At 33.5% G+C, this 18,328-nt stretch overlaps 2 protein-coding genes and 1 pseudogene across 5 annotated transcripts; 2 read left to right on the top strand and 1 right to left on the bottom strand.

The window, feature by feature from the left end:
- Window positions 1–7,326: 7,326 nt before the first annotated feature.
- LOC121132094 (uncharacterized) lies at window positions 7,327–8,387 on the bottom strand (annotated as a pseudogene).
- A 1,623-nt stretch (window positions 8,388–10,010) lies between these two features.
- Window positions 10,011–12,209, top strand: LOC121115230 (prolyl 4-hydroxylase subunit alpha-2). The gene is made up of 4 exons (XM_040709430.2): window positions 10,011–10,453; window positions 10,558–10,756; window positions 10,822–11,626; window positions 11,713–12,209. The coding sequence occupies exons 1-4, from the start codon at window positions 10,063–10,065 to the stop codon at window positions 11,938–11,940; spliced, it is 1,623 nt and encodes a 540-aa protein (XP_040565364.1). The 5' UTR covers window positions 10,011–10,062; the 3' UTR covers window positions 11,941–12,209.
- Window positions 12,210–12,282: 73 nt separating this feature from the next.
- On the top strand, window positions 12,283–17,590 carry LOC121115202 (multidrug resistance-associated protein 1). Of its 4 annotated transcripts, none has more exons than XM_040709404.2 (6): window positions 12,283–12,596; window positions 12,721–13,052; window positions 13,120–15,048; window positions 15,108–16,316; window positions 16,368–16,597; window positions 16,688–17,590. In XM_040709404.2, the coding sequence occupies exons 2-6, from the start codon at window positions 12,753–12,755 to the stop codon at window positions 17,373–17,375; spliced, it is 4,356 nt and encodes a 1,451-aa protein (XP_040565338.1). In that variant the 5' UTR covers window positions 12,283–12,596; window positions 12,721–12,752; the 3' UTR covers window positions 17,376–17,590. The 4 variants fall into 4 exon arrangements, with proteins under 4 accessions (XP_040565338.1, XP_040565330.1, XP_040565354.1 ...); XM_040709396.2 differs by having other exon boundaries at window positions 12,295–12,606; XM_040709420.2 differs by having other exon boundaries at window positions 12,466–12,596; window positions 12,714–13,052.
- The last annotated feature ends 738 nt before the right edge of the window (window positions 17,591–18,328 follow it).

Raw genomic sequence — 18,328 nt, 5'->3', positions numbered from 1 at the left:
TATGCTGCCTTTCAAATACGTTTGGGGTTTTTGTCAATTACGTCTTCACGGTTACAATCAAAAGCTTTGAAATGTTTTTCCAGACAATGACAAAATTTCAAAAACTCATACGAAATGATCGTAATGCCTCCCTTAGAGACAAATTCAATCCAAGGGCTCGACGCTTTTTCATAAAATCCGAAGTCATATGTCTTTTCCCCTAGATTTGGATGAAGATCTTTATTTTTTTTTGCCAAAAACCCTGCAATATAATCCAGACTCTGATCTGAACAATAATTGGAAACTTGAAATTCTTCTTCTGTAATTACTTTTTCGGCTTCAAGAGCTTCAAGAAGTCCAGAATCTTCTAAAGTTTCCTAAAATTGCATCCTCATTATACTCATTTTCTTGTATATTTGACGAAAAGAAGTCACTCGTTATTGATTTCGTAACTATTTCGCCATCATCCTAATCATTTAACTCCTCTTTAACAGCTGGATTTCTTAAGACAAGATCATGATTTTTTTCAATTAAGATTACTTTTATTCTTCTGAGGGCTTCCACTAGGGATTGGATGAGTATTGTTTCCTGCGATGGCATGAATCCGTGAGATTATATTCTCCAGACAATCTTGATTTAGATAAGTGGTAAAAATGAATTTCACACAATCATCATTGATACTTTGAAATAATAATATCCTTAGGAATATCTCTGGAGGATTTGGGTTAATCTGAACCGTGAGAAGCAAAGGGAATATGGAGTGAGGGGACTGCATCACTTTTTAATTTCTTCTTGGCCTTTAAGTCAAGAAGCTTAGCCTGAAGATTTCGCTCAAAATCATTGGATGTAAAATGCCTATCACAAATCTTGGTATTCTTAATATTAATTGGGTCTTTTCTCCTACAGACAGAGATCCAAAGACGATGGAGCATCAAATTTTTCTGAGAAAATGTAAAATACTGAGACAGCAGGCCATGGCACAAACACGCTTTGAACCTCGAGATGGACCCATTTTTGCTAAACAGATCCAAATTAGTGCACTCCATTTCAATGAAATTATCTGAACTGCCGCAACGGTAACGTCACTACGTCAGCTGAGTCAGCTAACGCCAACCATACTGCCTTAGAAGATCCTTGTTGCCTCGCCTTTATATATATAGATAAAGATGGGCTGTTTGGTCATATAAATTACTGTTTTTAGATTAAAAAAGGAAAAAAGTTGGTAGATTTTTCTTTATTACTTTCTTCTTTTTTCCTTTATTATTTATTAATATTTCTTGTACAACATCTCCCTCTAATAAAGACTATATTAGCCGCTTACCTTAGTGCAATATAGAATATCTTAATATAATTAGTTTTATTAGTTAAGTGACTTAAAAAAGTTCCACCTACCCCTGGATTGCAATTCATTGGATCTGCATCCATCCATTTTCCCTAGGAGTTTAAATTTTCCATTAGGATATCCTAGCCACACGCCTTCTGATCGCCTCTTGCTGTTCTGTTCAAGGGATCTCGTCTATGTGCGTCACTCGGTGGATCTCACTTTCTGTAATGGAAGGATCGTTCATTGTGTAGATGCCCCTTCCCATCACGGTCTGTGATAGTTACTTCTGACATCTTGAATCATTGCTTCTATACTTAAAAATACATAAATTCCTCTAAATCTTCCACGGAATAATCGTATGTTGCTATAAGTAGGTAGGTTACAAAATCAAAAATTTCTGAATCAAGGACTTTGAATAGGTTCCTACGATGTAATTTGAGTGTAGAATTTTGATGATACAAAAAAATCTTCTATTTGTTGGATAAGTACTGAGTTATTCCACTTTTTCAAAGCTGAAAATTGAATTTGCTTCTCATAGCTCAACAAAAAATGCCATCACTTGTTCTTTTGAATTTAATGTTTAAAAGGTACATAGATACCACATCCTATATTCCACCCCTGTTTACATTTATTTCACTATTTATATTCCAACGTAACCTTTAATTAAATTAAAGAGGTCATAAATTAATAAATATATTATTTTATTTAGCATAAATATCTAAAATACAGTGGGTAATAATTTTTTTAAATTATAATTAAAAATATATAACATACGAACACACTTCCTTATAGTATGACATCAAACCTTCGGTTAAATGTTTTTTTATAAATGACTTCAGAATGCCTTTTTCATATTTCATATTTTGTTTATCAATCATCGTGCCTAGGAAACAAGATTTTACCAGTCTAATAATAGCTAGTCGATATTAGAATATATAATTTTATAAAATTATGCCACTTGATAGATAAAAGTCTAAAGTATACCGAATTTTGCCCTTAATTGAATGGAAATGTCCGGAATTTGAAGAAAATTTATCTTTTTTAAAACACAAATTTAAAAAGTGAAATTTCAATTTTGAACGTATTAAAGCTATTTAAAATGATTTTTTTAAAAAGAGTTGTAGATAATAAAACAATATATTAGTAGCCATAGACAAATGTATTCTCTATGTCTCCTAGCCATCAAATCGAATATGTTTTTAAAAATCACATTTTTGCTATTCCTATAATGTTGATGTCAGCCGGAATAATCTTATAAAATTTTGATAGTTTATAGACAAAGGCAAAAAAAACAACAACATGTTTTCTGGATCATACCTGTAATTTACCGGAGATGTCTGTAAGTTGACGATAATTTAGCTTTTTTAAAAGACGAATTTTAAAAAGGTAATTTTGAATGTATTATACATAGGTATTTAAACAAAAAAAAAAATTATTACACAAAGTTGCAGCTGACATAAAAATGTACTCGTAGCTTTACATAAAAATCTGTTTTGTATGTCTTGTAGCCTACTAAATTTGGGATTACGAAACATCATTTTGCAAGTGCAGTAATGTCTACCTATGTCAGATGAAAGAATTTTATAAGATTTTCCTTATTGATAGAGAAATACTTAAAGTATTCTGCGTAATATCCGTATTTTATCGGAGACATCTGGAAATTGACAAAAATTAACTTTAAATAAAAAAGAGAAAAAAAGTCGATTTTGAATGTATAAGAGCTATTGAAACAAAAAATATTTTACACAGAGTTGTAGCTCGGCTAATGAAGAATAGTTAGCTGAAAAAAACAAAAAAAAACCTCTATATGAAAGTATGCCAATTTGATTGTGGCACCATCTATGTTTGTAACCTACCTACTATAAGATCTAATGAGCTCCATAAAAAGACAGAATAATCCACTGAAAGCGCAAGTGAGGAACAAAAAGAGTTCTTTTCGTCCATCCACTGCTCCTTCATATAAATTCTGAAGTTCTTTTGGTCTTAAGTCTACTCTGCTTCGTCTCTTACTCTAAGATAAATATTTCATTTATAAGAGTCCTTCAGTTTCTTTGATTTATATAACGCAGAAATAACTTATCTCAATCACAATTCCATTTATAAGGTGGAGTTTGTGATGTATAATCTGTATGGATAATTACCTATATAACCTGGACCCTTGACTTTTTTATTACATGTGTGCCTCATTGGTGATTGGAAAACTAGTAGGAGATAATTCTAGACTCCTAAGGATAATTTGCCACTCTTTTTTCGATAGTTTTGTCTGCATTGCCAATGCACATTCTATTTCTATGTATAAAAATGTCTCATTACATTTTTTATATATATAGTGTCTCTAATAATTTGTTGAATTAACCATACTTATTTAACTTACTATAATGTTCATACGTTATGATACTTTAATAACTTATCTTAATAATGTTCCTTATTTCAATGTAACGATAAAGACGTCATATTTCGTAATAATTAATATTTCTATATAATACCGTGCTTCGTACAAATTCAAATAAAGTAAATAATAATTATATTTTGAAACATTGAAATTCCCTACTCATCGTGAATTGAGCTCTTCAATGTTGCAATATTTTAATCTCCTTTACAAGGAAGGAGTCGAATCTGCTCTCTTGAGATGGATGATCAAGTTATAAGTCTTTTTATTCGATTTCTTCTATCTGGCTGTGGTCCTATCTCTTAGAGAACATATCTGAAGACTTTTCATATTTTTTTTTTCATCAAAAATACAGGCCCTGATTTTGCAGTTGTAAGTTAAGTTGTATCTGGATTTATGAACAACAAAGAACAACTGCCCGAATGGTCTCAAAGGGGGTTTTGCTTCAAATGTCGAGGAAGGTGTTTGTCCAACATCCGTTTCTTCGGGTAAACACTTGGGTATGCTCCATGCATTCGAACATCTAGATGTGGAATTTATTTAAGATAGTTTTAAGTCTTTTAATTGTATTTGAAGAATGTAGGATGAATACAGATTTTATTGCTAAGTGTTATCCGTTAGTTTTTGATGACTCATTGACAATGAGTCATTGTATAACATTTGATATTAGCGACTTTAAGAGAATAAATTTAGGAGATCTCAATGTTAATAGATCTATAATATAGAAATATAAAAGTTATTTTTATGAGTTTCACGAAGTAAATCAAGTATTCCTGAATTTGAAAATTTCGACTACTTTTTATGTTAACTGTTTTAGTGCAATTTGAAATATAGAAGATTTCATTTCTATAGTAGAACCACCTGATATTCTATCCTCCAAAACCGTAACTTTAGTAAAAAGTACAGGGTGTGTGGACAAAATCTGCCGCTTCCAAAAACAACAACTACAAGCTTGTTTTATAATATTTATTGATAAAATAAAAACGAATATCTTTATTGGGATATAGAGCAGCTATCTATTCAATGTAGCAGCCGTTGGGCTGTCTGACGCCTGTAGGACTTGCACCTTAAGTCCTCCTTCACACAAGCCCTCACGGTCCACTCGGTCTCGCCCAGGTCCCTCGCCATGGCTCTTATGGAACGTTGGGGATCCTCGTCGATGATATCCCTGACCTTGTTGATGAAGATGACGTCCCGGAGAATCCTGGTGCTCTTCTCCTCCTTCTTCTTCCTGTCAACAACGTCCTACAGGTCCAATGACTCCTCCAGCTGCTTCATAAGACTTCTGACCGTTCTAACTGGCATTGATAGAAGGCCAGAGATGTCAGCATTGCTTAATTTCATGTGATCACTAAGCATAATCTGAATAGCAGCGCACCTACGATCTCTTTCATTGAATATAACGACTTTTTTGGGCACTTAAAATGATGCTATCGCTACAAGTGGTAAACAATAACTGAAGCCTATGACCCGGGAAAAATTTTAACACCAAAAACAGACGGATCAGACATCAGCTGATGGAATAATGTCGTCTTTAAAATGCGGCAGATTTTGTACCATCTGTCTCGCTCCCGTTTTTATACATTCACTCGCTCGATACCCATGCCTATATATAGGCACCTTGTAAGCATTATTATTTATCTCCTCTTAAACATTCTTCCAATTGTCAGGGTTACCATGTTGATTTTCAGTTTTTTTTTAATACGGCCATTCTATACTGAATTTTCATCATTGGTAATTATTTACTAGTTGGGAAAAATTGGCTAACTACCAACTGATTTTTTGGCCCTTTTCTTTTTCTTTTTATATGAACGGTTACGTGATACTATAAAAGTAACGGCGGGATATTTAATATAACCTTTACCCCCTATTTTTCATATTTTATTTTAAGCTATCTAGATAACAATATACGCAATATTGAATGATTATTTGAATTTAAATTCAAATGTACCTCCTGTAGCTATGTATTTTTTTGAGTTTGAAAATTTGTGATAACGTACAAAATTCAGACTTATATAATTTATTACTAAGAATGGGATTTTCGTAGAGAAAAATCACAGCTTTTATACAAAAAGAAACAGGGAAAAAGCCCCTAAGTCATTTGGTACAAAAAGGAGAAATAACTAGTATGATTTATGAACATAACAACGACTCGTAACAATTTCTCACAATCTTAAATTAATCAATTTATTGACTTATCCTAAATTATATTTATCCTCTTACTTAATAATTTCATTTTATACCCAGACAAATTAAAACTAAATTTATATTACTTTCGACATGCATTTTGCATATATATATATTTTTTTTTTTACAAAAGTTTAAAAATAGTTTTTATTTCGTATGTAATAATAAAAATATAATATTTGAAGAACAATCATTTGTTAGTTGGAATGCAGTTTGGCAATGTTTTTGTTGTTGTATGAATGATGGCAAATATTTTATCTTCAGTAAGCTATGAAAAATTCTTCATCACAACGTTGAAAAGTTTATCGACTATTTTAGGAAAATAGGTAGAGAAACAGTGACCAGATTTGCAAGTTGTTGATGGTTTTCCATAGGATATTGAATAAAATAAAGGGTAAATACTCAATTACTGTTACCTATTAAAAACTATCATAGTAACCTCAACTAAAAATATAGTGATTCTAGAATATGAGTACATATAGTGTAAACAAAACTGTAAACATAATAGGAATCTGTAATCATTGCTAAAATACTTAAACGTATCTCACTTCTGCATAAGTTTCTACGAAGTTCATTTCCAGTTGAAGGTATTATGATAACTAACAGTAGTTGAGTATTTACTTTTATATTTTTCCTGATTTAAGGTCATATCATAATTATATATATTTTGAGAGATGTGCAGACATAGCAAGTTTTTGATAATGATTGTGATATATATCTGACAATATAAATACTATTCCTTGCTGGTATTGAAGATCCTCTAGAGAAAGTTTTATAGCGGGGAGATTTCCCCGAAATATTTTCAATTTCCATATAATATTTATCTGCTTTCAGGGATAAGATTTTTGAAATTATTCTTTCTTCGGCTTTGTATGGATCGACTTGAACGAGATGAATTGTGTCAAATAAGGAAACTATTTACGTTTCAGTAGTATCCTTTGGATATTTGTAGAATCATTTTTTTATTTTAGAGGCAGATATCTTAAATTGATTTATGTACCATGCTAACTATTTCTTCAACAGGCCATTCCTGTTGTTGTAAACCATAAAACCGTTTTATAAGTGTAGGAACTCCGCTCTTAAGTTTAAGGATGAGAGCAACAACGTCCATGTACTTACCCGAGGCAGACTTGATCATGAAGGTGAGGACAGTTTTAGAATTTTGATTATTTGTAGTTCTACAAATTTTCTTCTAACAAACTCTACTCTTTGGGCCAAATAAATATCGTCAATCATGAGTGTTACATTTTTTTTATCTGCTCTTCAAGCCTCTAATTCGTGGTTTTAAGTACTTTGTCGTGGACGAAGGTAATCCTGTTTCTACTGTAATCACATTGGATACGGTCCTAAGATATCTGGGAGACGAAAGTGACAGAGCATTGGACGTATATATTTGCTCGTAGAGGCCAGAACTGACATTGTGCCATATCAAAGCCACGAAAATTAGTCCATAAGAATATCTTCTACGTTTAGGCTGTTTTAAGAGATTTGCTCCATTATAAAAACGAGCTTGGACGATTGAATTTGGTCCATTTCTGCAGAGTTAGAAAAAATAAGGAGCTGTTCACAAATGTTGTAAAATTGTTCTTTCTCTGTCTGACCATCCGTGGAACCCAATGTTGATGGCTTCTGTGACAGAGTTAATTTTATTTTCTGAATTTATGCAATGTGATACTAAGATCTTATTTAGCTCGATGTCGTTACAGAAAATTGTGAAAGAGAGATCTTCTTCCACCTCCAGGCAAGCTGCAATGTCAAGCCCTTTCATATCTGAATTTATTATTTTGACAAGTGCAACTTTTGTAGTTTTAAGCAACAAGAACCCCTAGGGCAATGATTCCGAAGAGTGTTTGTCATAGAGATCTTGTGCCGAAAGAACGGTCTCTTCCATGAGCATTGCATACCCAGAGCTTCTTGTCTTTCATTCTCCAAATGTATTCTATTGGTGCTAGTTAATGCCTGTGTTGGTCTTGGAGGTAGTTTGCCAGATTCGGCCACTTTGATGGGAGGGCTTCCTCTTTCAACCACCTGTGAATATATATAATCTATAAGTATTATTGATTACTAAAATTACAAGGGAAGACCTTGCAATATTATATTAAAGTGCATAATTTAGAACGTGAAGGGAATCGTTGGAATTATTTTCCTTTATCATGGGATTGATCAGTAATAAAATCAGTCACTTTAAAATGCAGACTGCATAGTCTTGAATTCACTGTTGGTGTCTAGTAAAGCGTATCTCTTGGGATGTCCCCAAGCCATTTGTTTAGAATTTCGGAGTCCTTCATGGGGAATTTGTGAAAGCTCACATCCGGATCCTTAGTAATGCCGTCATAGCTCTACCTGCATCCAGGAGCAGAACACTTGTACACCATTATTTATTAACTAATAAGTAATTACAAAAAAACAAAAACTTTGGTGAACCACCTTTTCCTTTATTTTAATTTATAAAGCAATTTAAGAATGTATCAGCCTCCTCGTGTAGAAAAAAAGTCAACACGATTTTAAGACGCACTTCCAGTTGTTTTTAGTATTCCTGGAATAAATATAACTAAAATATTTAGCCTACCCTAAAGCTAATTTTAATGTAAAAGGCTATTTATAGCATTCATTTATTTTCTCTCTCCAAAATCACATATCAAGCACCTGATATTAACTAGGATCTTAATTCAGTACAACCATATATCTCGCTCCCACCTTCTCCTTGCTTTTTCCCCCCTTAGAAAGATATCAACTCTCTATATATACAATGCAATATCAGCATGTACTATAAGTGTAACCAGGGTACTACCACATTTAAAACGTCACTATATTAAATTTGGGATTTATAAAATATATTTATATGTCTCCGACTAAACTATTATTGGAACCTGTACTTGCTGCTCCAATATGTCATAAAAAATTAGCCCAACGATGACGTAACCTATTAAATTTCTGACCCAAAACAAAAATTATCCTTTATAAACAAAAGAAGAATAAAAATTTTCTTTTATAAAAACAATATAAATAACGCATCTTTGCAAGGTTGTGCCCTTTTCAGTCTAGCGGTTCAAGCTGTTCCGGTTCTTCAATTGCAAGAACTGGAATCGAGAAAGTCGAACCGAGACCGTCAGATATATGGCTTATGTGTCTCGGTTCTTGTCCTTATTTTCGTTTGTTGTATTTTTTGTTAAATTTATTACCTTTTAATATTACATTGCCATAATTTTATGTAAATGAAAAACGTCGTTACTTTTATTGTATCACGCAACCTTTCATCCAAAAAGGAAAAAAGTTTTCCAAATAAGTTAACTATACCAACTGCTATTTTTTTCTTAAGTACTACGAAACTATTATTGCCATATCATTTCTTCCCAATTTTTACAATGAATTCAGAATTGCATATATACTTAGTATAATATATATATATATATAAATAATATTAAAATCACCTTGTTTTAAGTACCATTTTCAAACTGAGTCTGTACAAAAAAAGCCCGAGACCGAAGCCGTTGCAATGAAAGAACTGGGACCGATATAACTACTGAACCTGAACTAGGTACAAACTTGCACATCTGTAAATCCATGTCAATTTCCCATAATCACATTTTTGTTTTATATTTTTAGTTGAAAAAGTCTCAAATGCCGATACCAATATTGGGACCGAAACTGCTACGAAAATATTTGTATCATGACAGCACAAATCAACATAAGATGTCATCTCATTGAGGGAAATATATATGTTGGGTACGAAACAAATTCATATAAGTGTTTCCACTCTTCAATTTAATTGAAAACTGCCATGTAATGGTTTGTAGCTTGATGTTGCTTTGAGAAATTACTGTTCTTCCACATAAATAAATTATATATCTAGAATGAAAAATAAGTTATCGATATATTGTCAATCTAAAATCCCGAATTTCTTTTCATAATATTTAATACTTACAAGTAGTGTTAATGATGGGATAATTAATTTTATCTATTCAATACGTTAAAATTAGGTATTATTCGTATGGCATGAAGTTCGTTCCTTCACATTGTCGACAAGAGAGAAATCGTTTCACCTGTAAAGCAACCGGCAGGTCTTATATATATATATATAAATATAGGAATGCAACCATTGTATACAGAAGTTATATTATATACCATAAAGCAGTAGTCTTTCAAAAGGCAATACACGGGAATGTTACAAGTTTAAGAAGAAATGAACTGCATGTCATCCCGTAACTTATCTCATATTTTGATAACTGTTTTTGTTTCCACTCTCATTTCATTTCCGAATCCTGTCATTTCGGAGAACTCTATTCTCAACTCCGAATCCCTTTACCGTGTTTTTAAGATAGAAAGAGAACTTTTCAAAGTTCTTCAAGAGAGGCAAAAACAACTTCAAGACTCTCTAGAGCTTATTAAAGAATATACAAGAGATGTGGAGTCCCTATACAGAAATGAGGGGTGTTGGCCTCTTGAATCTTGCATTGAATCCAAGATATTTGAGCAAATTGTGGGTAATCCTATCTACAATTATCAAGTTCTTCGTCGGCTTATTGTAAATTGGAAAAACACGGAAGATTCTCTGAAGAAAATTGATATTAAGCGTAAGTCATAGATCTAAATATTTAATAAAAGTTTTCATAAGTGTCCTCATGAGTTATGAATAATAATGAATTATAAATATGTTGTATTTATTTAAAAATAACAGAAATCATGACAGACATTAAAAGGCTAAAAAAGCGAAATGGCGGACTTCCAGATGGAAAGGACCTTCAAACTGCAGCCAAGGCACTGAATCGAATACATAAGATTTATGATATTAATACAACAGAATTTTCAAATGGTAACATATTGGGCCACCAAACCTCTGCGAATCTAGGACTCAGGGACACTCTTTACCTTGGAAGGTAATTGCAAAATATGCATAGAAGATTAATTAGTAATCCTGTGGTTAATATATGTATGTTTACAGATTTGCAGCAAACACGGATTATCCAGGCGTAGCTCTAAATTGGTTAAACACTGCTCAATCTCAAGCAAATTTGCATCCAAATTCCTCTGAAGAAGCACTAAAACAAGTTAAATTAGCCTTAAGACAAGTTAATCGTAAATTATCTAAAAAACCGAAGTCTATGGGTGATAAAGATCCATACATCCTAGGAGCTATTCCAGATAAAACAGAAGATCCAAATTTAGTGATAAGTAATACGGATCGAAGAAATTTCGAGGCTCTATGTCGTGGAGAAAAACTTATTTCTTCGTTCGAAGAATCCAAACTATACTGTTATTATGATGATCGAGGTGTATTTGGATTAAAATTATCTCCCCTAAAAGTAGAAATCAACCATAGAGAGCCACATCTTATTCTTACATTCCACGACCTTTTTACTCAATCAGAGACCCATGATCTAATAGAGTCCGTTAAATCTGATCTAACTTCTGCGGGTGTTGGAACAGATAAGACAATTTCAGATATGCGGATATCATCCCATGTATGGATTCCAGACGGGATGTTAAGTATCGTCGACAAGATTTCAGAAAAGATAGAAAATGTTATTGGGCTACGCAGTATGGCACAACTTGATCCCGAAGCAAAGAAAGAAGAGTATGAAATGCTTCAGGTAGCAAACTACGGGCTCGGAGGTCATTATGATTGTCACCACGACTCCATGTTCATTTACAAAGAACCACAGTTCATTCCTAAGAGTGTGGAGGAAACACAATCCCCTTATATCACAGGGGATCGAATGTCTACCTTTATGATTTATTTGTCAGATGTGAGTATTCATTCCTTGATTATTACCATAATTACTTCCTTCAAACTCCTTGAGAAATGATAATACTTAATCAACATTTGATATAGGTGCAAAAGGGTGGAAACACAGCCTTTCCGCGATTGGGTGTTGCCACATCTCCACGCAAAGGATCTGCTGTTTTTTGGCACAACATTAAGCGGAGTGGACGATCTGATATGCACATGATTCATGGAGCATGTCCTGTTGTTATGGGCTCAAAATGGGTTGCTAATAAATGGATTCGTGAGGTAGCAAATATTTTTAGGCGACCTTGCATCAAGGATATTGATCATTAAAGTCTTTCTGGTACAAAATAGTATTATATATTTTTGTTCATGTTTAAATAAATATCATTTCATGTACATATAAATATTCGTTATTTTGTATAAGAGTTATAATATATTGTCTATGTAGAGCTCTTATAATTTTGTAAACGAGTGTGCGTCTCTTGATGAGAGATGTAAAGAAGATATTCTTGTAAAATTAATACAATATGTATGTAGTAGTATTGTGAATTAAAGAAACACTTTTCTTTAAGATAAATAAATAATAAATTGTAAGTTAAGTAGTGAAGTATTTTAACAGAATTTCCTTTGGACTGAGCGCCGGCATACGCTTCTGATGAAGCTTATTTAAATACTCATCTCGACGTTACTCATCAATATAATCCCTCATAAGTCATTGTAATACAGCTGCATTTATTCTGCTCATCATTTCGACAAGAAATTAACGCTTGGCAAGGTGGTATCGTCCTGTATTCGTTTTAAGTTCACATACCCACACTAACTTACTATAAAACAGAACAACCATAAAAAGGTTGACGGTTCCTCGGTAAACGTCAATGTGTTTTCAATCTATTATTATTATTACCTTTGTACCTGCATGCAATGGGGAATGAGTATTCTTCTGAAGGCATGGATACAATTGAGGCTCCAAGTATAAGCATGAAAAGGTACACTTAAGTATGTTTATTATATTAAACTATTGATGGGGAAAGTTTCATTTATCCCTAGCATCACCTAAAATTTATTGTAGTTCATTTGATATCATCATGTACATACATATATAGTTTATAGTTAAAAGGTTTGTGGAAATACATACACAGAAGATGAATGAATCCTGGATCTGTGAAGAGCCTCTCTGGAATCAGGTCTCTGACTCCTGGAAAACATTGGACCATCCAAATGTATCATCCTGTTTCCGCATTTTTTTCTTTCGGCTCATATTTCCCAACCTATGTTTCTTCTATGTCTGGCTTCCCTTTGAAGTTCATCCAATCTATTCATCACGTGACAAGGGGATTAAGCGATCTCTACTCGGAACGCTCAAAGATCTTTTTGCTTTTTTCTGCGTGTCTGTAGCTATTTATGATGTCATTCACGAAGCTTTTTTCAAGCCCAACTTCCAAGTATGTAGTACTCTTATTTAATTAGGCATATCATTGTTTCAGCCTCTTTTTTTGTTTATTCACTAAGATATTGGAGATTTTGGATCCTTCGCTACGGATCCTCACCTATACCCTAGTTCTTGTACTCAATTTTTTATACAGGGTAAAAGGAATGCGGATATCTGGATTTCTGTGCAGGTTCTTCTTTGTAGCATTGTTTTCCTTTGGGATTGATCTATACTTAATGTACGAGGTCATGACCCAATTGAAACTAGAGGAACTGATGTCTTCCATCATTCACGTAACCTTGCTACTCCTGAATGTATTAGCTCATTTTTGGCCAGAGCCTCCTCCACGTTACTCTGAGTATGTTCGACTTGTTGGAGTAGAAGGCTGTCATAATCCATCACCAGATACTCAATGTGGATACCCCTCATATATATTTTTCTCTTGGATGAGCTCCCTCATGTGGAAAGGCTTCAAAAGGCCTATTAAGCAAAAAGACCTTTGGGACTTTATTCCCTCAGTGAACACTGCTCTTGTGAATCCACATTTTCTTAAACATTGGAACAAAATATATACACAGACCAAGTTTAGTAATTATCCTACCTCTAAATCCCCTAGTATTTTTCCTGCATTACTACGCTCCTACTGGCCCCTACTCTTAAAAGGAGCCTTCGCAAAACTCCTTCATGACCTACTTCTCATATGTTCTCCTATGTTACTACAGTATTTGATTCTCTTTAGTTATTCACCAGACATACCCCTTGGGCAAGGGATCGCACTCTCAGTGATTCTCTTTGGAAACAAGATTCTTGGCACTTTTTTCATTGCAAGATATTTTTTCTACATGGTAACCGTTGGTATGAAGTTAAAAACCTCTATCACCTCTCTAATTTATCGAAAAGCTCTACGAATACATTCTACAAGAGATGATACGACAAGTGGGGAAATAGTGAATCTCATGTCTGTTGACGTCCAAAAGATTGTGGATCTTATGCCACTCCTCAACACCATTTGGTCTGGACCCCTACAAATAATTGCAGCAATATATTTATTGATCAACACTTTGGGCTATAGTGCTCTTGCAGGAGTGCTTGTCATGTTCCTGCTCATCCCCATAAATGGATTTATTGCTGTGAGAATGAAAAATGCTCAAATGAAACAGATGAAAAAGAAAGACGAGCGAGTTAAAAAAATGAATGAGATACTTCAAGGCATAAAAATTATTAAGCTATATGCCTGGGAGTCTAGTTTTTCCAAATTAATTAGTTCCATTCGGTTTGAAGAAATTAAGCTGCTCAAACTTTCATCCAAGTATTTTGGTTTTATGATGCTCACCATTTCAAGTACAACCTTTTTTATATCTCTCTTCACATTTATTGTGTACGTTGTCTCAGATCCAGAAAATCATATCCTTGATTCAGAAAAGATATTTGTTTCCATTTCTCTTTTTAATATACTTCGGTTTCCCTTAAATATGCTTACTCATGTCATTGGAGGGATTGCTTCTGCCTCGGTCAGTCTTAAAAGAATCAATAAATTCCTTGCCTCAGAAGAACTAGAGGAAGGGATTTTAGTTCGATCAAATTCTCATGACCATCAGGCTATCTGTATTCATCCTTCTTCCTCATTTTCATGGAAAGGATCTTCTGAGTCTCTTTTCAAAGACATCTCAATGGATGTTAATAGAGGGAATTTAATTGCAATAATTGGACCTGTAGGGTCAGGGAAGTCTTCACTAATATCAGCTCTTTTAGGTGAAATGCTATTTACCTCAAAAGGTACAAATCCAGTCGAAATCCATGGATCTGTAGCGTATACACCACAGAATGCCTGGATGCAGAATGTATCAGTGAAAGATAACATTTTATTTGGAAGAAAGTTTAATAAGAATTGGTATGATGAAGTGTTAAAAGCTTGCTCCTTAGAGTCGGATATGGAAGTATTTCCCTCGGGAGATTCAACAGAGATTGGGGAAAAAGGAATTAACTTGAGTGGAGGGCAAAAACAAAGGGTAATATTTGAACTTATTTGATTTTCTGATTTAATTAAAAGTGGGATTCTTATTTGCAGATAAGTCTTGCCAGAGCAGTTTATTCCCAATCGGACATTTATTTCCTTGATGATCCACTGGCAGCCGTGGATTCGCATGTTGCCAAACATTTATTTGAAGAAGTCATAGGGAGTAACGGACTTCTTCGAGGAAAAACCCGGATATTGGTTACACATAATCTGTCCTTTCTTCACTTAGTGGACGAAATCTATTTTCTCAAGGATGGAGAGATAACTGAAAAGGGGACATACAAAGAACTTATGGAAAAGAATTGTGATTTCTCTGAATTGATATCCAATCATGCCAATAACAAAATAACCAATCAATCAGACTCTGAAAAGGTTATGGAAAAAATAAATGAGGAGGGAACGAAACAGCCCATTGAGACAAATTTCAAAATTTATGATGAAGAAACTTTACATACGGGACAAGTTGGAATTCGAGTCTATTGGTACTTTTTATCTAAAATAGGAATGCTGGCCGGGATACTTGCCTTTTCGTTTTTCATTATATCACAAATTTTAGCGACGGGCTCCTCTGTTTGGCTTTCAGTTTGGTCGGATGCAAAAAACAACACAGATATATATTACCATTTGGGAATCTATGCGGGTCTTGGAGTCTCCAACATTTTTATATCAACAGCAGGTACTCTTATTCTGTCTCTCAGTCTTCTGGATGCATCTCGAATTCTTCATGGGACATTGTTTCAATGTATAATCAAAACCCCAATGTCATTCTTTGATACAACTCCTCTTGGGCGTATTCTCAATCGGTTTGGACAGGATATTGAAGTTTTGGATACTAAAATGAGCTTTTGCATCTTTGGATCCATCACTGGTACTTTTGCTTATATTGCAACCGTTACAATAATAAGCATAAATGTACCCATATTTATTATCCCAACCCTGGCCATTTTTGTCGTCTATTTTGTGATTCTAATTGTAAGTCTTAGTTCTTCTCGTCAATTAAAGCGATTGTCATCTGTAGCAACATCTCCTATCTATTCCCATTTTGGAGAAACACTCTCTGGAATCAATACAGTTCGTGCATATTCCCTCGAAAAGGCCTTCTATTCTGAATTCGAGCGACGGTTGGATGAATATCAAAAAAGGAATTTCCCCGTCATCATGGCCGATAGATGGTTAGGCATTCGTATAAACTTAATAGGAAATTTCATTATTTTTGCATCTGCACTATTTTCTGTACTTTCAAGAGATACCATCACACCTGTAATATCAATACGACTGTTTGTATTCTTAACCTCCGTTTTATTATTTTAGGGTCAATTGGGTCTGAATGTGTCCTCTTCTCTGGCTATAACATCCATTTTAAGCTGGGTCATTCGAATGTACTCAGATCTTGAAAATAACATTGTTGCTGTCGAACGAATCAAGGAATATTCAAACAAGGAGAGTGAAGCACCTTGGGAGCTTGAAGAAGATTTAAAGTTGAATTCCAGTTGGCCTTTAAAGGGAGAAATCACAATTAAGAATCTTTCATTAAAGTACAGGTATGAGTATTTGAATCTACATATTAAATATCAGATGAAGGATTCTGACGTATTGTACATTGTATGTTTTTTTTTTAAATTTATATACAGAAAGGATTTAGATTGGGTGCTCAGGGACATCAATGTTCATATTTCTCCGGGAGATAAAATTGGTATTGTAGGAAGAACGGGCTCTGGAAAATCGACTTTAGCTCTAGCGTTATTTCGTCTTCTTGAAGTCAATTCCGGGCAGATCACCATTGATGGAGTGGATATAAAGAAGATGGGCCTTCATACTCTTCGAAGTAAATTAACGATAATTCCTCAGGATCCCACTCTTTTCTCTGGAACTCTACGCTTAAACTTGGATCCTTTTGGTCTCTTCAAAGACATGGAACTCATTGAGTCATTAAAACATGCTTATTTACAAGATTTTCTCAAAGAAGACGGCCTAGACAAAGTAATTGCAGAGAATGGAGAGAATATTTCCCTGGGACAAAGACAGTTGATTTGCTTAGCTCGTGCTCTTTTGAGAAAGAACAAAGTTCTCATAATGGACGAAGCTACTGCTGCTGTCGACTCTGAGACGGACAAGTTAATACAAAAAGCAATCAAGGATAATTTTAGAGATTCAACAGTTTTAACTATTGCACATAGACTACAAACTGTTCTTGATTACTCAAAGATTATTGTTATAGACTCTGGTTGCATTATTGAATATGATAGTCCAAAAAATCTCCTCAGTGATAGCTCCTCTACATTTTATAAAATGTGTTTAAACTCCGGGATTAATCAATGATATTTGTTTGTAAATCATGATATTATTTAACTTATTTTTTATTTTTTTCTATTATATAATTAGTCAATTAGGAGCTTTTATACATTATACATTGGATAAGTTTTTGTATATTTGTATATTCAATCACGACTTCTTTTCAACACACTATGGTTTTACGATTAAAATAAACTCAATTGTTGAAATATTCAAGTCAGCAATACAATTATTCAATAATATCTTAACAACAATTCATTGAATTATTATATTTTATTTCGAAAACTCACGCAAAAAAAGAAAATACATAAAAACGCAACCTCTCACTCAGTTTTTAGAACAGTTAAAAAATACTTGTTTAAAAAAAAAAAGAAAAAGTATTTAATCTCTTTAATAAAAGGAATGCAAAAAACTGTTCAATTAACTTTAGCTTGTTAACTTTGGTATGCTTGAGGGATAGTTTTTTGCGGAAACAGACATAAATTGAATAGGTTGAGTTATTTAATATAATATCAAAAAGTAGACCTAACAGAACTGCAGAATTAAATTCTCAAGATCAGAATATTTATCCTAAGTTTACCTAAGTTTTTATTTTTTTTATAGCAAATACATACAGCTTTAATTTAATAAAAAAAAGTTCAGTTTAAAAATTAAAAAATAAATCAAAATTCTGAAAAAAGCGTCATTTGATAAATATAGTAAAAAAATATTGTCCTCTAGAATAAGGGTAATAATAGAGCCCAGCATTTTTTTGGAGGTAAAAGGACTAACAAAAACTACGTGCCTCTAGGGAGTGGGGTAAAGAAAAGAACCACGTAAGTCCACATGGGCTGAGGCTAAAAATAATATGGAAATGAACCACGTGGTTATTGAATAAGCCTTAATTGTGGTGGTGTTGTAGACTAATAAATTAAATAATCCGAACATAAAAGGGATTGGACTTAGTTTGTGAAGAAAATATTTAAATTTAGTCGATCAAT

Source organism: Lepeophtheirus salmonis, chromosome 1 (genome assembly GCF_016086655.4).
Source record: "Lepeophtheirus salmonis chromosome 1, UVic_Lsal_1.4, whole genome shotgun sequence".
In the NCBI taxonomy this organism is placed as follows: domain Eukaryota; kingdom Metazoa; phylum Arthropoda; class Copepoda; order Siphonostomatoida; family Caligidae; genus Lepeophtheirus; species Lepeophtheirus salmonis.
The sequence above is the reverse complement of the archived record's forward strand: the minus strand, read 5'-3'. Positions and strand labels throughout refer to the sequence as shown.